The sequence below is a fragment of the Emys orbicularis genome, chromosome 1, assembly GCF_028017835.1.
Source record: "Emys orbicularis isolate rEmyOrb1 chromosome 1, rEmyOrb1.hap1, whole genome shotgun sequence".
Classification (NCBI taxonomy): Eukaryota; Metazoa; Chordata; order Testudines; family Emydidae; genus Emys; species Emys orbicularis.
The window spans coordinates 324,428,256-324,450,444 of NC_088683.1; the positions used below are offsets into that span (position 1 = coordinate 324,428,256).

Consider the following 22,189-nt stretch of genomic DNA (forward strand, 5'->3'; position numbering starts at 1 on the left):
GTATTCTGTTTGACAGTGCCTAATACGGCAATATGAGAATGCAATCAAAGGAGAATAATCATTGGTAAGGATACAGTGGTCACCAATTCAGACTTTAACAGACCTCTGACTTTTGGCTGGGGCCCTGGCAGGGCCCCTGATTTTTATTCCCCCCCACCCCTTCTGTATTTTTAGTAAAAGTCAGGGACATGTCATGGGCTTCCAGGAATTTGTGTGTTGCTTGCAACCTGACTTATTAAAAATACCCATGACAAAATCTTAACCTTAATCATTGGCATAAGCAAAGCATAGTGGTTAAGGTACAAGTGTTTAATAGTACATGTGATGTACAGAATTTTTCCTTTGTTACCCAAAACTGATTAAATTACACTGTGCATTATAGAAGATTAATTTTCTAAAGCATATGTTCAGAAAGCAGCCTTGAAAGCAATCAACCATCACTCACATTTTGTCCTAAAGAGACTCCTTTATTTTTTTAAGTTACACTATGCCATGAATTCATAGGGGATTGGCTCCAGCAGCTCTGGCTCTTTGCCATTGGTTCTCACAAAGTGTGCTTCTCTGGGTGGAGCAGGCTGTAAGCAAAAATAGCAATAATCATTAATGTGACAAACACTCAAAGTAAACCTGACTTACATTTTTTAAAACATTTATTTTGCAGTTACATTAGCAATGTGTAAACCAATTCTATCATGTGTAATGTGAAGTATGTCTTTTCAGAGGATTCTATTAAGCTAAATGTATTTCCAATCTGACTGCTTTAACAAAATTAGTCTCAGTGCTACTGAGTAGTTCTGGGAGGGGCTCCCCATTGTAGAGAGGGAGTAGCCAAGTCAACAGAAGAATTCTTCTGTCAACCTACTGGTGTCTACACTGGGCATTAGGTCACCTTAACATCACCACTCAGGGGGTTATGGATTTTTCATACCTCAGAGCAATGCAGCTGGGTTAACCTAATTTTTTCCAGTACAGACCTACCTTAAACAAATATTCAGTGTTTATCTACTCAATATTTCTCCCACTTAGGCCTGGTCTAGTATCAACACAGAAACCATTAGTTGATTGGCCCCCTCCATTAGTGTCTGAGGAACAAACATTCATTTACATGGTCAAGCAGTTTGAGTCTTAAGTGTCATGGGTGTATCATTAGTTCAGTTAATAAAAAACAATACCTGGCGTTTCAGTTCAAACCAAGTGCCTTTTTCCTTTGCTTCCTTTTTCTTCTTTTCATTTTCTGTCACACGCTGCAGGAAGCTGTCTCTGCTCTTAGAATGCTTAATATGCTCAATACGCACATTAATTCTCTTGGCAAGAATCTTGCCCCTGAGGGAAGAAGCCTGTTTTGAATCTATTGTACTTATAAAAATGTGTAAGACAAATATTGAAGCTCATTTTAAAGTTGCAGAAGCATGACTCTGTAGCATTTTTCTTAAGGGCTGTTGCTCAAAACACACAGAACTGTAGTCAGATTTTTATCAGTTTCTACAACAAGGTGCGTTAGCACATGGTTAAGTGTTATATCATCTCAGGACTAATACTCTTGAAGACAAATGATTCTCTCCTCTGTAATACAGGGACAAATAGTTGTATCATCTACCACTATTGTAGTTCAATCCAGTCAGTAGGTCCAGGGATAAATAGGCTATGTACCTTGTTGTAGGGACTACACTATATTATGCACAGCTGAGTAAAGTTAAGACAACATAATGACCTTTAAAAAAATATTTAGTATAAATATGCTAGCCAGCTGAACTCTTCATAATCTTGTTTAGAGTGCCACTCAGAGTCCAGTGTTTCCCCTGACAGGATCCAAGCCAAACAATCATTGTTTGCTTGGGTTTTAAAAGGACTTATTTTACCCCAACTGAATGACCAAGGAAGACAAGAAATGTCTACTTGGCAAAGTGAAAGAGGGGGTGTCACTAGTTATTTTCAAAAATCAAATTTCACACACAGAGGAAAGTTAAGATACTTACTTAACCTGTTTGTTTACGATAATGCCAACAGCATGCTGAGTAATGTTAAATACCCTTCCAGTCTTGCCATGGTAACACTTGTGGGGCATACCTTGTTGAACAGTACCCATGCCCTGTTAAAAACATAGTAGAGTAAGACCATTAAAATAAAGTGAAACTATTCTACTCAGCTTTAATGTGGAGAATCGAGAATAAATTTGACATTCTTAATTTTATGGATATCTTGGAAAATGTTTACAGGTTTGCTTTGAGCTACTCAAATGGTCACAAGATATCTGAAATCTATTAAACTTCTCTGACAATCCTGGCTTGCTTTCAGTGCCGGTGAAATGATTTGCTCATTTTGCTATTACCAAAGCAATCACATGAGACAGTCATCATCAAGCTCCAGAATGTCAAGAAGCTTAGACTTTGCATCCTTCGCTTTCTCAAACAGGCAAATCTTCTCAAAAGTTTGCATATTGGAAGATAAAAGTAGACTTCTTCTATGAATAAATCAATATCCAGTGCAAAAGCTAATATAAAGCAACACTACAGTTGATTCTGGAGCACAAGTTCAGAAAATACGTTATGGTACTCACTGCAATTGAAATTGTCTCACTGCACCTATTATATATGCAATCAAGTACATCCCTTAGTTTATTTCCCATATTTTAAAATGTGTTCACTGCTTCCATCTCTGTGCATATTTTTAAAATATAGACACCCCAAGCAACTCTACCTGCATCTAGGATTTTAGGTAGGAGCTAAGACAGACCCCCTTTGCACAATACCCTAGAAGTAAAATGTTGGCTCTGTTAGGCCAATAGAGAGTTGCAGACTGAGTTATTACTGCTATTTGTGTAACAACATCCAGGGGATGCCCAATCATGAACCTGGGTCCATTGCATCAGGCACTGTACATAGAGTAAAATCTCCTCAAGATGTCCAGCTTCCAGACATCAATTCCCAGTGAACACACAGGATGGAAGAGACAGCTGTTACAGCAACCAAAACCATCCCTTAATTAGTATTTACAGTTTCAGCCATGTTTTTAAAATGTATACTACATTGTTTTGGCACTGAATTTGTTTTAGACCACCTTATTTCATCTTTAAATTATGCTATACTATTAGAAGATACCTTGATGTCCACAATATCCCCCTTCTTGTAGATTCGCATATAGGTGGCCAGAGGGACAACTCCTGGGGGAGGAAATAAAGTGAGTTCATAAGCGAATCATTTTTACTAAGTGATATTTCTCAAACTCATCTGAAAAAGCTTAAGTGACTAGAAATGGAGAAGCCATCCATCTTTTCACATTTAAAAAAGTGCAATTTAAGACACTATGGCTTATTCAAGTTCAGTTTTAACCTGATCAGTGTAGAAGTTACAAGACGATCGTAAGATTATTTTTTTTTCATTGTCAGCTGTGTAATTGCTGTTGCCACTGCCTTTTGGTAAGAGCAGTTTGAACTTGTTCATTAATGCTGTAGTTTTAAGCCAGTGCTCCCAATACATATAACTATTTCTCACTTCCCCCTTCAAAGCAGTTCTTATCCGATCTTTACTAAAAATGACAAGTACTGTATTCATACTGTATCCTATTTTCAAGCAGTCAAAAGATTAGGTAATCAAAATCTGAGGAAGTACAAGATAAAGACAGGTACCACATGGAGAAAAAAAACGTTTACTCTATATGACAGCATTTTGTTCTGCATTTTTAGTTGTCTCCTTAAATACGTTGTTCTTAATACACCTCTACCCCGCTATAACGCGGTCATGGGGAGCCAAAAATCCCTACCACGTTATAGCTGAAACCCCGTTATATCGGGGTAGGGGCGGCAGGGCTGCGGCAGGGCTCCGGCAGTGATTTAAAGGGCCCGGGGCTCCCTGCAGCAGCTGGAGCCCCGGACCCTTTAAAGCGCTGGCGAGCCCCACTGCTGCAGCCCCGGGGTAGCGGCAGCAGGGCTCCGGCCGCTGCGAGGAGCCAGGACCCTTTAAATCACCAGCGAGCCCTGCTGCCGCAGCCCCAGGGTAGCAGCAGCAGGGCTCCAGCGGTGATTTAAAGGGCCCGGGGCTCCCCGCAGCAGCCGGAGCCCCCCCGCAGTAGCCAGAACCCCGGACCCTTTAAAGCACCACCGGAGCCCTACTGCTACCGCACTATACGCGAACCCATGTTATATTGGGTCGCGTTATAGCGGGGTAGAGGTGTACAATGCTGATGAGAAATGGTTAACAATACTTAAATGTCTAATTAGGAATGGCTAAACTCATCAGTGCTATGAATGCAGGTATCCCTAACACAAGCTGTACTTACCATGTTTGCGAAATGGCCTCGAGAACATATAACGTGTCCCTCTCCTTTTCCCCTTTGTGTTTGTCATTTTGGCAAATGGCTATTAAGAAAAGAGACAACTCAGATTATCCATGTGTATTCGCCCCCAGTGCTAGTCAGGTCTTGCAGCATGTGTGGAGCTAGTGTTAGTTTCACAGCATACTCCAAATTACTGTAGGTTTCAGAGTAGCAGCCGTGTTAGTCTGTATCCGCAAAAATAACAGGAGTACTTGTGGCACCTTAGAGACTAACAAATTACTGTAGAAACCCCTGACAAAATCCTGCTTGTTGCTTAATACTTCCAATAAGAGCTTCATAAAAGTCAGTAGGGAAAAAATGTGACAGCTTTGCCTAGATGAACTAGGCCAGAAAAAATATTTTAAACTAAGCACAAAGATGGCAGAAGGGTAGGTATGGTCGCTAGCAGATCATTTAGAGACGTCACACAGTGCAGACAGACGGCTTGCCTTGGCGTCACGTTAACAGTTGGATGAAGTGACTGTACAGGTACGTAGCCCCTTAGCAGACAAGCCCGGGGCAGACCTACTAGGACGCAGGCTGCAGACCTACCCCGCCCCCCCTCCGAGAACGGGGCGCCTGAACAGCCGCCGCAGGAGGCAATGCTCGCTCCCTAGCCCCAGCCCACCGCCACAGGCAGCTCCCCCGTGTCCCCTGCCAGGCCTGTGCAGCGGCCTCCCCTTTCTCGTGCCAACTCCCCCCCACCCCGGGCCCGTGCAGCCGTCTCCCTTTTCTGTCCCGGCTCGTGCGAGCACATGTAGCGGCCTCTCCGGCACATGCAGCCCCCTCCCCGCGCTGCTGCTGCCGCCGCCTCCCAGACGCGGCCCGGCCCCACCAGGCCTCCATCCGCTGCCCTCCCCACCACCCAGCGGTACCGCAGCCGCGGAGTTCCCTAGCCGGCGTTATAGCAGCGTGACAAGAGCACTACCTCTCATACATACCTACAAAATGGCGGCTCAGGCCGAAAGGAAGGAGGCGGGGCTTCCCGGGCTCTCTTAACGGGGGACCTCAGGGGCTGCCCGCGAATTGCCTGACTATAAAGCAATCGAGGGCGGCGGGGTGGGGGCCGGAAAACAACAGCAGCTAGCGTTTCACCGAGTCGTTCCCTGTGTGACACACTTGCCATACAGCGCCCGACTGTGGACCTCGCCATCGATTGAAAACAGGCAACTGTGTGGACAGCCCGGGAAGTGGGCTTTGGGGGGCCACGTGACATGGCGGAGGGGGTCCTAGTCCATCATCTGGGGAGAGCTTGTTCTGTTGCTGGTAGACGCCTGGCGCTCTAGCGCCCGTGGGAGAAAACAACGTGCTCGTGTCGCCCTGTGTGGACTGTTCGTTATTAGTCTATGTTAAAAGTCAGGACAGGCTCTGCGCGCTATAAACCTTGTCAGGGTGGCTCCAGTGAAGCCCGTGAGTCATGTCACCAAGTGGAAAAGCCTCGATTTAAATAATCAATTTTAATCAACTTTTCAATTTATATTTCACATCTTTAAAGTGTAATCTCATTAGTTGATATAACCATTAAAATGTATTGATTTACAACTAAATCGAGCCTTTACATGAGATTTGGTATGTCTTTTTTCTAGCTAGAAGGGTTCACTATATACAATTACTTAAATAAATGCATAGCTTAATATTTGTAAAAAGCAACAAGGAGTCCTGTGGCACCTTATAGACCAGGGGTCGGCAACCTTTCAGAAGTGGTGTGCTGAGTCTTCATTTATTCACTCTAACTTATGGTTTCGCGTGCCAGTAATATATTTTAACCTTTTTAGAAGGTCTCTTTCTATACGTCTATAATATATAACTAAACTATTGTTGTATGTAAAGTAACTAAGGTTTCAAAATGTTTAAGATGCTTCATTTAAAATTAAATTAAAATGCAGAGCCCCCCGAACCGGTGGCCAGGACCTGGGCAGTGTGAGTGCCACTGAAAATCAGCTCGCGTCCCATAGGTTGCCTACCCCTGTTATAGACTAACAGACGTATTGGAGCATAAGCTTTCGTGGGCGAATACCCACTTCGTCAGACGCATGTGTATTCACCCACGAAAGCTTATACTCCAATACGTCTGTTAGTCTATAAGGTGCCACAGGACTCTTTGTTGCTTTTTACAGATCCAGACTAACACGGCTACCCCTCTGATTCTTAATATTTGTAGATTATTATTGTATATTTTTAGTATCTTAGAGAATGGTAAATGAGATTGCTTATTTACTAAATAATGAACATTTTGCTCATGAGTTGTCAAGCTGCATGAGGATGGTAACTTTGAATTTAATTAAATATTCATAACAGTATGTAAAACTCATGTTTTTTAAACAAAGCAACCTTAAATGTTTTGTGTACATAAACTTCTCTTATCAAGACATGTTTCATATTTACAGCTAAAAGATTTATTAAATAGATGGATTAACTGTAGTCAGAATTAAAAGGATTATTTCAGATTAGCCTGAGAATTTTCAAATATGCCAAAGTGAAAGTGGCTAGAGTTTAAGGCTGCGCTTGCCTATGGGCTTGTCTAAGCCACTGTAGTGCTTCTTGCTTCAGTGTAGATTCACTACAACAATGGGGTGGGATTCTCCCATCAGTAGCTAATCTACCTCTCCAAGAGGTCATAGGTAGATCAACAGAAGAATTCTGTCAATCTAATGCTATCTGCACCAGGAGTGAGATTGGCTTAACTATGTTGCTCAGGGATGTGGATTTTTCAACCTCTGAGCAACATAGCTGGGTTGATTTAACTTGTGAATGTAGATCCTGGCCCAAGTCTCTTGCAAATGAGACAGTCTGCTAAATTATTACGCTGTCCTTCAAATTTTAAAAACTAGTAGATTTCATCCCCTCCTTCTGTGTTTTTTATCATAGACTGGAAGAGTAAGACAAGTCTATCTGCTTTTTACAACTCTCAGTCAATTTCTCAGCTTTGAATTAATTAGTCAAAATAAAGAAAATATTCTTTCTGTGCCTGTGGAAGAGGCTACTGCTTTCAAAAGCTGGTTTGGCACTTTAACCAGCTCTGGTCCCCAGGTGCTTAGCTAGTGATTTCCACCAGTTCAGTGGTGTGAATTTCTTTAAAACATTATCAGCAAACATATTCTTTGAATGGTTCACCTCCAGCCCTGAAATTTATTACGGTTGGCATGATGGATGGGTGATTATTAGACATCCAAGTCATAGCAGCAGCATCTTCAGCAGTTAGGCATCTATTCTGGAACTTTAGGTTGAGAATAAGGTGGAGTAAGTGCTTGATCCATATGCTTCTTTACTGCAGTTTAACTCTGTAGGCAGAAAGCATTCTTTCTTCAATGTCTCGAAGTTCTTTCCAAATTTAAACAGCTTGCTACTGTATTGTTGAATCTCCCAAAGTTTGTCAAAGGCTATAAAAAGAGGTTTCATTATATTTAGCTTATCTTCTATGTTTCTCTTTAGTCCAATGTTGAATACTTTGGCTCATAGGCGCTGACTCCGTGGGTGCTCCGTGGCTTGAGCACCCATGGGGAAAAAAATAGTGGGTGCTCGGTACATACTGGCAGCACTGCTGATCAGCTCCTCCTCCTCCGCCCCCCAGCGCCTCCTACCTGCCGGTGATCAGCTGTTCAGTGATGTGCAGGAGGCACTGGGGGAAAGGTGGAGGAAGAGGCAGAGAGAGGGCAGGGTGCTCAGGGGAGGGGGCGGAGCAGGGGTGGGAAGAGGCAGGGTGGGGCCTTGGAGAAAGGGGTGGAGAGGGGGCAGGGCCTGGAGTGTACCAGGGGTTGAGCAACCCCAGGGAAACCAGAAAGTTGACACTTCTGCTTTGGCTATGATAGTTCCATCTACAGACAGTCCTCGACTTTACAACGTTCAAATTATGCCAAATGGCACTTACGACGTTTTTGAATTGACACCCTGTTTCGACTTAAGACAATTGGTTTCGACTTTACAACGCTCGGTCCCACAATGAAGTGGATTGCCGTTCTGAGTTACGACGTTTCGACTTACAGCGCAGTTTTCAGGAACCAATTGTGTCGTAAGTCCGAGGACTGCCTGTATTTTGTCATGATTTTCTTCACAAATTGTCATCAGAACAGGCCAGTTCTAAGTAAATATTTCAAAACAGTCAACTGCTGAATTCCATCGTTCATCTTGAGGGAGAATTAGTTTGGATCCTCCTGCTCTCTTCAGTGAAGCTGAAGCAAAGTGATTGTTATGGCAGCATTTTTCAATTTCATCATTTTGCTTTATTCCTGGGGTAGCACTTAAGTCTTTGGTTAAAACATTCATCAAATGAGCACTTTACCCATATGTTGTAAGTTTCAGGTTCCCTTCCTTATCTCCTAGATTTCTTCTCATCTTTACTACATTTGCAGCTTTGCCTGTGACAAAGCTATGCACTTGACACTTGAATTTTTGTTCATGTTTTGTTATAGCTTTTACTGCTACTTCTTTTAAGTATTCTGTTGTATGGGCATTTTCTGATGTATCAATTGTTTCTGTAAGATAAACAACCCCATCTTCTGTTGTCACAGGAGCACACATTACTGGATCATTGTGTACATTGCACTAGCTATCAAGACACAGATTAATGGATTTCTTGTCAATGAGGTTGGGGTTTTTTTTTTTTTTTTTTTGCACACTGTTCAATTTCCTTCTCCTATATGGTATCTACCAACCTTCCAGCAATGTCCACTCTGCTGGGTGGAGTGTAGCCTGTGTCAATGAAATGTTTGTTCTGAACAAGATGAAATGGGAAATTTGTTGCATAAATGATCTAAGCAATCTTTTGATCTTTAGAATCTTGCAGGAATTTGCTGGTCATGATTACAAACTCATGGTTTTACTGGATAAAGAAGAAAGTCTGTTAGTTTTTGTTTTTTGATACAGGTAATTTACTTTATAATGTATGTTAGTTGCAGCACTGCCGGTGGTACCAGCAGATGACTCTGAAGTTGTAGACATTGCAGATGATGGATGTTCAAAACTCCTTATGTCTAAGCTGGACTCTGAAACAAAATGGTTAAAAAAGTCACTCTCTAACTCACTGCTTTACTCGTTACTCGTGCACTGCTTTAAAAAAAAAAAAGAGATTGTTAATGAAATATTCCTCCTGATGCTGCTGTTTTTACCACTATTTAAATGACAATTATTCTAAACCTAATTTTATAGGAAAAATAATCATAAGGATTATCTAAATCTAAACCCTTGTCTCTAGTGCCATACCAAACAGATTGTAAACAAAATCACTTTTTAAATGTACAAGTTCATAAATGCCTAATAAAATTTTACTTTTAAACAGGAAATCTTCACCTAGGATTTTTGATAATATTTAGCAATAAAAAATAATCTCAGAAGTCCAGCAGTAACAGTAAAAATGTAATTGATAAATACTCTCGCAACAAAATAAAATACCAATTATATTTTGATCACAAACATTTTCACATTCCTAAGTAATCCACCCAAACAATTTAGATTATTGTCATAAATTTGTGATCATTTACTAGCATAGTAAAACATGGTAGGCAGCCTATAAGAAAGGTGCAAAAATAAGTTTACTAACCAATTGATCCAAATTATTTAGACATGGCCACTCCTTCTCCATTTTTACATAACTTTCCCTGCTATCCTCAGAAAAACAAAAGAACTAAGAGTACAAGACTTCTGCTCATGTCACCCACATGTCTTTTGCACTGCAGTAATTTATTTGTTTGGAGACAGAGAGAGCAGTTGAGGAATTAATGGATTTCTGTTTATTTTAATCTCTGTCTGTGTACACACGCAAGGAGACAGAGCAAGGTCATTTACTTTAAGTGCCTGGAAGCAAGGACTGGTAGATACTGTGCAGATCAATGTTTTTCTCTGAGCTAGGAGAGTAAGTTTCCATGGTGGGTGGAACCAAAAATATTCATAATTTGAGAACTGAGCCAATTAGAGCTCAGGTAGGGAGAAGTTATAAAATAGGAGTATGAGACCTCCCCAGATGGCTCAGTGGATGATCCTGATGAGATATGTGATCCATTGGGACTAGAAGTCACCTGAATATTACTGAGATGGTTGCCTTATAACAAACATCAACAAGAACATAAGAACGGCCACACTGGGTCAGACCAAAGGTCCGTCTAGCCCAGTATCCTGTCTTCCGACAGTGGACAATGCCAGTTGCTTCAGAAGGAATGAACAGAACAGGTAATCATCAAGTGATCCATCCCAACTTCTGGCAAACAGAGGCTAGGGATGGATACCATCCCTGCCCATCTTGGCTAATAGCCATTGATGGACCTATCCTCCATGAATTTATCTAGTTCTTTTTTGAACTCTGTTGTAGTCTTAGCCTTCACAACATCCTCTGGCTAAGACTTCCACAGGTTGACTGTATTGCATGAAGAAATATTTCTTTTTGTTTGTTTTCAACCAGATGCCTATTAATTTCATTTGGTGACCCCTAGTTCTTGTGTTATGAGAAGGAGTAATTAACACTTTCTTATTTACTTTCTCCACACCAGTCATGATTTTATAGACCTCTATCATATCCCCCCTTAGCCATCTCTTTTGCAAGCTGAAAAGTCCCAGTCTGTCAAAGCTGATTCTCCACTCTGGCACTTTGAGTGCAGAAGGTGGGGGCCCGCAAAGATTCTAAAAATTAATACTGGCCACTCCAGGCTTGCATTAAACTCCCAAGGTTACAGCTTTTCTCTGACCTTGGATGGATAGATGCTGCCACCACCCAAGTGCAAGAAACCTCTTGGGAATTCCTTCCTGTGGGGTACCCTCAGGCCCTTACACACACGCACGCCCGCCCGCCCCGGGGAAGAGCTGAGAAAGAAAACAAAGGAAATCAGCTGTTGCCACCAGCTAATTAAACAACATGTGCACAAACCTCTTAGGACACAAAAATCCAATCCTGTTCTTAAAAAAAAAAAAAAGTAAATTTTATTAAAAACAAAGAAAGGAAATACATTTGGAACTTAGGCTTTTGGCTAGATTTAAAAAAAAACAATTACAAAAATTAAGCATCAAGACAGTTCTCTTGAGGTCCAGCTTAAAGGTCACAAGCAAAACAAAAGCACCTGGGGTTAGCATAGAGGAGTCCACAAGCCATAAAGAAATCATAGAATCATAGAATATCAGGGTTGGAAGGGACCTCAGGAGGTCATCTAGTTCAACCCCCTGCTCAAAGCAGGACCAATTCCCAACTAAATCATCCCAGCCAGGGCTTTGTCAAGCCGGGCCTTAAAAACCTCCAAGGAAGGAGACTACACCACCTCCCTAGGTAACGCATTCCAGTGCTTCACCACCCTCCTAGTGAAATAGTGTTTCCTAATATCCAACCTAGACCTCCCCCACTGCAACTTGAGACCATTGCTCCTTGTTCCGTCATCTGCCACCATTGAGAACAGCCGAGTTCCATCCTCTTTGGAATCCCCCTTCAGGTAGTTGAAGGCTGCTATCAAATCCCCCCTCATTCTTCTCTTCTGGAGACTAAACAATCCCAGTTCCCTCAGCCTCTCCTCATAAGTCATGCGCTCCAGACCCCTAATCATTTTTGTTGCCCTCCGCTGGACTCTTTCCAATTTTTCCACATCCTTCTTGTAGTGTGGGGCCCAAAACTGGACACAGTACTCCAGATGAGGCCTCACCAATGTCGAATAAAGGGGAACGATCACGTCCCTCGATCTGCTGGCAATGCCCCTACTTATACAGCCCAAAATGCCGTTAGCCTTCTTGGCAACAAGAGCACACTGTTGACTCATATCCAGCTTCTCGTCCACTGTGACCCCTAGGTCCTTTTCTGCAGAACTGCTACCTAGCCATTCGGTCCCTAGTCTGTAGCTGTGCATGGGATTCTTCCGTCCTAGGTGCAGGACTCTGCACCTGTCCTTGTTGAACCTCATCAGGTTCTTTTGGCCCAATCCTCTAATTTGTCTAGGTCCCTCTGTATCCGATCCCTACCCTCTAGTGTATCTACCACGCCTCCTAGTTTAGTGTCATCGGCAAACTTGCTGAGAGTGCAGTCCACACCATCCTCCAGATCATTAATAAAGATATTAAACAAAAAACAAAACCGGCCCCAGGACCGACCCTTGGGGCACTCCGCTTGAAACTGGCTGCCAACTAGACGTGGAGCCATTGATCACTACCCATTGAGCCCGACGATCTAGCCAGCTTTCTATCCACCTTACAGTCCATTCATCCAGCCCATACTTCTTTAACTTGGCAACAAGAATACTGTGGAAGACCGTATCAAAAGCTTTGCTAAAGTCAAGGAATAACACATCCACTGCTTTCCCCTCATCCACAGAGCCAGTTATCTCATCATAGAAGGCAATTAGGTTAGTCAGGCATGACTTCCCCTTGGTGAATCCATGCTGACTGTTCCTGATCACTTTCCTCTCCTCTAAGTGTTTCATAATTGATTCCTTGAGGACCTGCTCCATGATTTTCCAGGGACTGAGGTGAGGCTGACTGGCCTGTAGTTCCCCGGATCCTCCTTCTTCCCTTTTTTTAAAGAAATAAAAGAGATAAACCTAATTGCGTCTTCATAGACATTTCCTGATCTATTTACATATCTGGGGTTTCAAATGAGTGGTTTCTAGGTATGATCTAATGATTTTCATACCTGGCACAAGCTTTTACAGCATAGTTCCAGCCCTGTCCCTGCTTTCCGACAAAGGGAAAGTTTTTTCCCAATTTTAAAAAGTTCTAGCCTTCCCATTGGCTCTTTTGGTCAGGTGCCCACTCCCTTCCTTTTACCTTGTACTTAGATTTCCAGAAAGCCTTTGACAAGGTCCCTCACCAAAGGCTCTTACATAAATTAAGTTGTCATGGGATAAAGAGGGAAGGTCCTTTCATGGATTGAGAACTGGTTAAAAGACAGGGAACAAAGGGTAGGAATTAATGGTAAATTCTCAGAATGGAGAGGGGTAACTAGTGGTGTTCCCCAAGGATCAGTCCTAGGAGCAATCCTATTCAACTTATTCATAAATGATCTGGAGAAAGGGGTAAAAAGTGAGGTGGCAAAGTTTGCAGATGATACTAAACTGCTCAAGATAGTTAAGGCCAAAGCAGACAGTGAAGAACTTCAAAAAGATCTCACAAAACTAAGTGATTGGGCAACAAAATGGCAAATGAAATTGAATGTGGATAAATGTAAAGTAATGCACATTGGAAAAAATAACCCCAACTGTACATACAATATGATGGGGGCTAATTTAGCTACAACAAATCAGGAAAGAGATCTTGGAGTCATCGTGGATAGTTCTCTGAAGATGTCCACGCAGTGTGCAGAGGTGGTCAAAAAAGCAAACAGGATGTTAGGAATCATTAAAAAGGGGATAGAGAATAAGATGGAGAATATATTATTGCCCTTTTATAAATCAATGGTACGCCCACATCTTGAATACTGCGTACAGATATGGTCTCCTCATCTCAAAAAAGATATACTGGCACTAGAAAAGGTTCAGGCCTGGTCTACACTATGAGTTTAGGTCGACTTTAGCCGCGTTAAATCGAATTAAGCCTGGACACGTTCACACGACGAAGCCCTTTCTTTCGACTTAAAGGGCCCTTTAAACCGGTTGCTTTACTCCACCTCCGACGAGGGGATTAGCGATAAAATCGGCCTTAGGGGGTCGGAATTGGGGTAGTGTGGACGGAATTCGACGTTATTGGCCTCCGGGAGCTATCCCACAGTGCTTCATTGTGACCGCTCTGGACAGCACTCTCAACTCAGATGCACTGGCCAGGTAGACAGGAAAAGCCCCGCGAACGTTTGAATTTCATTTCCTGTTTGCTCAGCGTGGAGAGCACAGGTGACCACGCAGAGCTCATCAGCACAGGTAACCGTGATGGAGTCCCAGGATCGCAAAAGAGCTCCAGCATGGACAGAACGGGAGGTACGGGATCTGCTCGCCATATGGGGAGATGAATCAGTGCTGGCTGAACTCCGAAGCAGTAAACGAAATGGCAAAATATTAGAAAAGGTCTCCAAGGCCATGAAGGACAGAGGCCATAACAGGGACGCACAGCAGTGCCGCGTGAAAATTAAGGAGCTAAGGCAAGCCTACCACAAAGCCAGAGAAGCAAACGGAAGGTCCGGGGCTGAGCCGCAAACATGCCGCTTCTACGCGGAGCTGCATGCCATTCTAGGGGGTGCAGCCACCACTACCCCAACCGTGTGCTATGACTCCCTCACTGGAGAAACACACAGGGAAGAGGGTTCGGAAGAGGAGGATGGAGAAAATGTAGATAGCTCACAGCCGCAAGGAAGCGGAGAAACCGGTTTCCCCAACAGCCAGGATATGTTTATTACCCTGGACCTGGAACCAGTAACCCCCGAACTCACCGAAGACCCTGAGGGCACACAGGGGACCTCTGGTGAGTGTACCTTTGTAAATATTACACATGGTTTAAAAGCAAGCGTGTTTAATGATTAATGATTAATTTGCCCTGGCAATCGCGGCCAGTACAGCTACTGGAAAAGTCTGTTAACCTGTATGGGGATGGAGCGGAAATCCTCCAGGGACATCTCCAGAAAGCTCTCCTTCATGTACTCCCAAAGCCTTTGCAAAAGGTTTCTGGGGAGGGCTGCCTTATCCCGTCCGCCATGGTAGGACACTTTACCACGCCAGGCCAGTAGCACGTAGTCTGGAATCATTGCATAACAAAGCATGGCAGCGTATGGTCCCGGTGTTTGCTGGCATGCAGACAACATCCATTCCTTATCGCTCTTTGTTATCCTCAGGAGAGTGATATCATTCACGGTCACCTGGTTGAAATGTGGCAATTTTATTAAGGGGAAGGGACATTCAGAGGTGCCCGTTCCTGCTCTGCTGAACAGAAATATTCCCCGCTGTTAGCCACGCGGTGGGGGGGAGGGGTGAAGTGATCATCCCAGAGAATTGGGTGTGTGGGGGAGGGGAGTTAGTTGTGTTTGTGCTGCATGTTAACATTGAAACCGCAGCACCTCCTTTTACATTGCAAACCCATTTTAAATGGCCAACCCAACGGGTGCTTGGTATGGGAAATGAGAGCACTACTGTTTGAAACCATTCCCACATGTTAAGAAGGTTAAAAAAGCCAAAAGACTGTGTCTTACCATGGCTGCCTGCAAGCTGAAATCTGTGGCCTGGCACTGCGTGAGTGATCTCTCACACCAAACCGGCAGGCCCTCAATATAAGAGGAAAAATGCGACCTTGTAACGAAAGCACATGTGCTGTGTAATGTGAACAGCAAAATTTAACGTGAAAGAGTGTACCCATTGTTCTCTAAAATGTGTCTTTTTTAACCACCTCTCCCTTCTCCTCCACCAGCTGCAAATGTTTCTCCTTCACAGAGGCTAGTGAAGATTAGAAAGAGAAAGCGTAGGACGCGTGATGACATGTTTACAGAACTCCAGATGTCCTCCCACGCTGACAGAGCACAGCAGAATGCGTGGAGGCAGTCAATGTCAGACTACAGAAAAGCACAATATGAACGAGAGGAGAGGTGGCGGGCTGAATCGCGGGATGAACAGAGCAAGTTGCTTGCTGAAGATGATAGGTGGCGTCAGCTTGCACACAGAAGGCAAGAGTCGATGCTCCGGCTGCTGGAGCATCAAACTGATATGCTCCAGCGTATGGTTGAGCTGCAGGAAAGGCAGCAGGAGCAGAGACCGCCGCTACAGCCCCTGTGTAACCAACAGCCCTCCTCCCCAAGTTCCATAGCCTCCTCACCCAGACGCCCAAGAACACGGTGGGGGGGCCTCCGGCCACCCAGTCACTCCACCCCAGATGATTGCCCTAGCATCAGAAGGCTGGCCTTCAATAAGAGTTAAAGTTTTAAACTGCAGTGTGTCCTTTTCCTTCCCTCCTCCCCCACCCATCCCGGGCTACCTTTGCAATTATCCCCCTAGTTGTGTGATGAATTAATAAAGAATGCATGAATGTGAAGTAACAATGACTTTATTGCCTCTGCAAGTGGTGCTCGAAGGGGGGAGGGTAGGGGAGGGTGGGGTGGTTGGTTTACAGGGAAGTAGAGTTAACCGGGTGGGGGGGGGGGCAGAGGGTTCATCAAGGAGAAACAAACAAGTTTCACACCGTAGCCTGGCCAGTCACAAAACTCGTTTTCAAAGCTTCTCTGATGCGCACCGCGCCCTGCTGTGCTCCTCTAACCGCCCTGGTGTCTGGCTGTGCGTAATCAGCGGCCAGGTGATTTGCCTCAACCTCCCACCCCGCCATAAATGTCTCCCCCTTACTCTCACAGATATTGTGGAGTGCACAGCAAGCAGCAATAACAATGGGGATATTCTTTTCGCTAAGGTCTGAGCGAGTCAGTAAGCTGCGCCAGCGTGCTTTTAAACGTCCAAATGCACATTCCACCACCATTCGGCACTTGCTCAGCCTGTAGTTGAACAGGTCCTGACTCCTGTCCAGGCTGCCTGTGTACGGCTTCATGAGCCATGGCATTAAGGGGTAGGCTGGGTCCCCAAGGATCACGATAGGCATTTCAACATCCCCAACGGTTATTTTCTGGTCCGGGAAGAAAGTCCCTTCCTCCAGCTTTCGAAACAGAGCAGAGTGCCTGAAGACGTGAGCATCATGTACCTTTCCCGGCCATCCCACGTTGATGTTGGTGAAACGTCCCTTGTGATCCACCAGGGCTTGCAGCAGCATTGAAAAGTACCCCTTGCGGTTTATGTATTTGGTGGCTTGGTGCTCCGGTGACAAGATAGGGATATGGGTTCCGTCTATCGCCCCACCACAGTTTGGGAATCCCATTGCAGCAAAGCCATCCACTATGGCCTGCACATTTCCCAGAGTCACTACCCTTGATATCACCAGGTCTTTCATTGCCCTGGCAACTTGGATCTCAGCAGCACCCACAGTAGATTTGCCCACTCCAAATTGATTCCCGACTGACCGGTAGCTGTCTGGCGTTGCAAGCTTCCACAGGGCTATCGCCACTCGCTTCTCAACTGTGAGGGCTGCTCTCATCCTGGTATTCTGGCGCTTCAGGGCAGGGGAAAGCAAGTCACAAAGTTCCATGAAAGTGCCCTTACTCATGCGAAAGTTTCACAGCCACTGGGAATCGTCCCACACCTGCAGCACGATGCGGTCCCACCAGTCTGTGCTTGTTTCCCGGGCCCAGAATCGGCGTTCCACGGCATGAACCTGCCCCAGTAACACCATGATTTCCACATTGCTGGGGTCTGTGCCTTGTGAGAGGTCTATGTCCATGTCAATTTCCTCATCACTCTCGTGGCCGCGCTGCAATCGCCTCCTCGGCTGGTCCTGGTTTTGCTTTGGCATGTCCTGGCTCTGCATATACTCCAGGATAATGCGCATGGTGTTCATAGTGCTCATAATTGCCGCGGTGATCTGAGCGGGCTCCATGATCCCAGTGCTAGCTATGGCGTCTGGTCTGAAAAAAGGCGTGAAACTAGTATCTGACGGACCAGGGGAGGGAGGGAGGTTGGGAGGGGCGAGTGACGACATGGCGTACAGGTACAGGGAATTAAAAATCAACAAAGGTGGTTGTGCATCAGGGAGAAACACAAACAACTGTCACACAGAATGGCCCCCCCCAAAGATTGAACTCAAAAGCCTGGGTTTAGCAGGCCGTTGATTTGACGGAGGGAGGGGGAAGCAAATGAATACAGAACAAATCTATTTTTTACATCTTAAGACGACGATGCAGCATGACTGATAGCCCTCGGCATCTTCTGGGTGCTTGGCAGCAAATACTGGGCGCGTGGCAGTTATGATGACGATGGCCTTCAGGCCTATTGCACGATCTGCTGCTCAGGGAAGACTCTGCTAATGTGCGATGGGTGCTTGGCAGAAAATGGCATACTACGACTGATAGCCATCATCGTCATTGTGAAGACAGCAGAATATGACTGGGGGGATGGGGGACTGGGGGACATACGGAGTTCCAGCCACTGCTGTACGACGATGACGGTTACCAGTCGTAATAAACCATCTACTGGCAAAAGGCAAAAGGCAAGGGCTGGTGCAATGCAGCCCTACGGCTGCCAGCACCCAGATCGCTGATGAAGGCTACCAGTCATGCTGCACCGTCTACCGCCAAAAGGCAGTTAGCTGCTGCTGCTGTGTAGCAATGCAGTCCCACGTCTGCCGGCACCCAGATGACATATGGTGACGGTGAGCTGAGCTGAGCGGGCTCCATGCTTGCCGTGGTATGTTGTCTGCACAGGTAACCCAGGTAAAAAGGCGCGAATCTATTATCTGCCGTTGCTCTGACGGAGGGGGAGGGGCCTGACGACATGTACCCAGAACCCCCCGCGACACTGTTTTGCATCATTCGGGCATTGGGATCTCAACCCAGAATTCCAATGGGCGGCGGAGACTGCGGGAACTGTGGGATAGCTACCCATAGTGCAATGCTCCGGAAGTCGACGCTAGCCTCGGTACTGTGGACGCGGTCCGCCGACTAGAGCACTTAGAGCATTTTATGTGGGGACACACACAATCGGCTGTATACAACCGATTTCTATAAAACCGGCTTCTATTAATTCGACCTAATTTCGTAGTGTAGACATACCCTCAGAGAAGGGCAACTAAAATGATTAGGGGTTTGGAGAGGGTCCCATATGAGGAGAGATTAAAGTGGCTAGGACTTTTCAGCTTGGAAAAGAGGAGACTAAGGGGGGATATGATAGAGATATATAAAATTATGAGTGATGTGGAGAAAGTAGATAAGGAAAAGTTATTTACTTATTCCCATAATACAAGAACTAGGAGTCACCAAATGAAATTAATAGGCAGCAGGTTTAAAACAAATAAAAGGAAGTTCTTCACACAGCGCACAGTCAACTTGTGGAACTCCTTGCCTGAGGAGGTTGTGAAGGCTAGGACTATAACAGCGTTTAAAAGAGAACTGGATAAATTCGTGGAGGTTAAGTCCATTAATGGCTATTAGCCACGATGGGTAAGGAATGGTGTCCCTAGACTCTGTCAGAGGGTGGAGATGGATGGCAGGAGAGAGATCACTTGATCATTAACTGTTAGGTTCACTCCCTCTGGGGCACCTGGCATTGGCCACTGTTGGTAGACAGGATACTGGGCTAGATGGACCTTTGGTCTGACCCAGTATGGCCGTTCTTATGTTCTTATGTACCTATGGACTTTTTAACCTTCACAGGTAAAGCAAGTAGAGAACAGCTACCAACAGGGATTTTATAGCTAACTGGCTGGCTGGGTGTCCATAAAAGAGAGCTACCCTCCTCCCTTCATTTATCACACAATCTTATTAATCTCTCCTCATATGGAAACTGTTCCATACACCCCTGATCATGGGCGGCGGGTATTGTAGGCTCAGGGGAGGCTGTGCCTCCCTAAACAGCCTGGTATAGCCCTTCTCACATTCTGCCCCCAAGCCCACTCCAAGGCCTGCAGTTCCCAGGGCTCTGCCCTGGTCCAGGCTGGTTGGCTGGGGCTGGCCGGCCTGCCTCCTGCAGGGACTCGGGGCGGCTGGCGCTGGGGCCGCGCTGCCCGCCTGGTGCTTGGACTATGCCGGCCGGCACACTGGGGCTGAGGGCGCTGCGGCTGCGCCTCCTGCCACCTGGGGCACCAGGAGTGCCGGCGGCTGCCTGGCACACCGGAGCTGGGAGCACTGTGCCCGTGCTGCCTGGCTGCCCAGGGCTGGGGGTGGCCACCCAGCACACTGGGGCTGGCCACCTGGCATACTGGGGCTCGGGGCGCTGTGACCACACTGCTGGGGATTCTGCAGCTGTGCTGCCCAGCGCTGGGGCCGGGGGCCCTAGTGGGGGTGCTCTGCACTCCTGCGGTGGAGGGGTGTTAGATGGGAGGGCAGGGAAGTAGCCTCAGGCACAAGGGGAGGGGCCAAGAGCTAGCCTCCCCCAACCGCTGTGTCACCAGCCCCCCATGTCCCTATTCATTTTTGTTGCCCTTTTCTGAACCTTTTCCAATTCCAATATATCTTTTTTGAGATGGGGTGACCACATCCAGGGCCGGCTTTAAGCCGATTCGGCCGATTCCCTGGAATGGGGCCTCGCGCCTAAGAGGGCCCCGCAACGTCCGGGGCTGCCGGCGGAGCGGGAAAAAAAAAAAAAAAAGCCGCGTCCTGCTTCTCCCCCCTCCCTCCAGCGCTTGCGCCACCATACAGCTGATCAGCGCAAGCCTGGGAGGGAGGGGTGAAGAGGAGGAATGCGGCGTGCTTGGGGAAGACGCGGGGCCAGGGCGGGGATTTGGGGAGGGACCCAATGGGCCAGGGAGGGGGCGGAGGCGGGGCCGGGACGGAGTTGGGGCGGGGGGTGGGGGGCACGAGACAATTCGCGTCCCGGCGTGGGGCCCCGCACCTGCTAAAGCCGGCCCTGACCACATCTGCATGCAGTACTCAAGATGTGGGCATACCATAGATTTATACAGAAGCAATATGATATTTTCTGTCTTATTATCTATTCCTTTTTAATGATTCCCAACATTCTGTTAGCTTTTTTGACTACCGCTGCACATTGAGTGGATGTATTCAGAGAACTATCCACAATGACTCCAAGATCGCTTTCTTGAGTGGTAACAGCTAATTTAGACCCCATCATTGTATATGTATAGTTGGGATTATGTTTTCCAATGTGCATTACTTTGCATTTATCAACATTGAATTTCATCTGCCATTTTGTAGCCCAGTCACCCAGTTTGTGAGATCCCTTTGTAGCGCTTCGCAGTCTGCTTTGGGCTTAACTATCTTGAGTAGTTTTGTATCATCTGCAAATTTTGCCACCTCACTGTTTACCCCTTTTTCCAGATCATTTATGAATATGTTGAATAGGACTGGTCCCAGAACAGACCCCCTGGGGGACACCACTATTTACCTCTCTCCATTCTGTAAACTGACCATTTATTCCTACGATAGGCGCCGACTCAGTGGGTGTTCCGGGGCTGGAGCACCCACGGGAAAAAATTAGTGGGTGCTCTGCACCCACCGGCAGCCAAGCTCCCCGCCCTGCCCCCCCGCCTTGCCTCCTCCCAGCTGCGTCTCTGCTCCTCCCTCCCTGTCCTTCCCAGTGCTTGCTGCCGCCAAACAGCTGTAGCAAGCGCTGGAAGGGAGCGGGGAGGAGCGGGAACATGGCATGTTCAGGGGAGGAGATGGGGCCGGGGCAGGGATTTGGGGAAGGAGTCCAATAGGGGCAGGGAGGGGGCGGAGTTGGGGCAGGGACTTTGGGGACAGGGTTGGAATGGGGGTGAGGGGGGTGGAGTTGGGGCAGGGCCAGGGGCAGAGGGGGGTTGAGCACCCACCAGTACCAGAAGAAGTTGGCGCCTATGATTCCTACCCTTTATTTCCAATCTTTTAACCAGTTACCAGTCCATGAGAGGATCTTCCCTCTTATCCTATGACAGCTTATTTTGCTTACTTTGCAATCACAGAATCAAGATTGCTTGGGGAGTAAGATAGATCCAAACGTCCAAGGGGACTCTTTGTGACTCCATGGTAAGATTGTTCTAGAGCTTTAGCAGTTCACACTTGTTACTGGTTTGGTAAAATCTAATTATAGGTCATACAACCAGTTGAGGGTTTCTCCCTTGCTTGTGGACAGTCTGCCCTGAGATTGGCACTCTTGTTTGTGAACCACTCAAAACAGTGTGACACCCACTTTCAGGCTTCTAGCTCCCTAGCAGTTTATTGGGTGGAGACCCATGTGTCTCTTCCTCCTGGCCAGGGTATCTCTAGGCTAAACAGTTCCCTGCCTTCACTGTGTTATTCCCAGCAAAAGACAAGCTACCTAGGCAAGCTTCTCTTGCCTTCTCTTCAGATACTAACAACAGAGTGATTGCCAACAGTTGTAAATTACCACACAGCACTTCCTATACAATCCTATTTTAGTCTGAAGGAAAAAGCACTACAGAGAAAACATTTAAAAAAACAAAAGAATCTACACACATG

General features: G+C 46.1%; 1 protein-coding gene and 2 non-coding genes across 3 annotated transcripts; all 3 read right to left on the reverse strand.

Annotated features, from left to right (window-relative positions):
• Nucleotides 1-446: 446 nt before the first annotated feature.
• RPL21 (ribosomal protein L21) lies at nt 447-5,315 on the reverse strand. Its single transcript, XM_065410353.1, has 6 exons — nt 5,253-5,315; nt 4,276-4,354; nt 3,099-3,160; nt 1,977-2,089; nt 1,173-1,323; nt 447-575 (listed from the first exon to the last, which is right to left on the reverse strand). The coding sequence occupies exons 2-6, from the start codon at nt 4,340-4,342 to the stop codon at nt 486-488; spliced, it is 483 nt and encodes a 160-aa protein (XP_065266425.1). The 5' UTR covers nt 4,343-4,354; nt 5,253-5,315; the 3' UTR covers nt 447-485.
• Nucleotides 1,789-1,918, reverse strand: LOC135873176 (small nucleolar RNA SNORA27). Its single transcript, XR_010561111.1, has one exon. It is a non-coding gene; the product is annotated as a small nucleolar RNA SNORA27 (small nucleolar RNA).
• LOC135873158 (small nucleolar RNA SNORD102) lies at nt 2,287-2,363 on the reverse strand. The gene has a single exon (XR_010561094.1). It is a non-coding gene; the product is annotated as a small nucleolar RNA SNORD102 (small nucleolar RNA).
• Nucleotides 5,316-22,189: the final 16,874 nt, after the last annotated feature.

What these genes read in the sequence shown, in the direction of transcription:
- RPL21 (XM_065410353.1), bottom strand. Translation starts at nt 4,342, where the DNA reads ATGACAAACACAAAGGGGAAAAGGAGAGGGACACGTTATATGTTCTCG. An exon ending in GGGATATTGTGGACATCAAG is followed by an intron (nt 2,090 to 3,098) that starts GTATCTTCTAAT and finishes TGTTTTTAACAG; the next exon opens with GGCATGGGTACTGTTCAACA. An exon ending in GGTTTGAACTGAAACGCCAG is followed by an intron (nt 576 to 1,172) that starts GTATTGTTTTTT and finishes TTTTGCTTACAG; the next exon opens with CCTGCTCCACCCAGAGAAGC.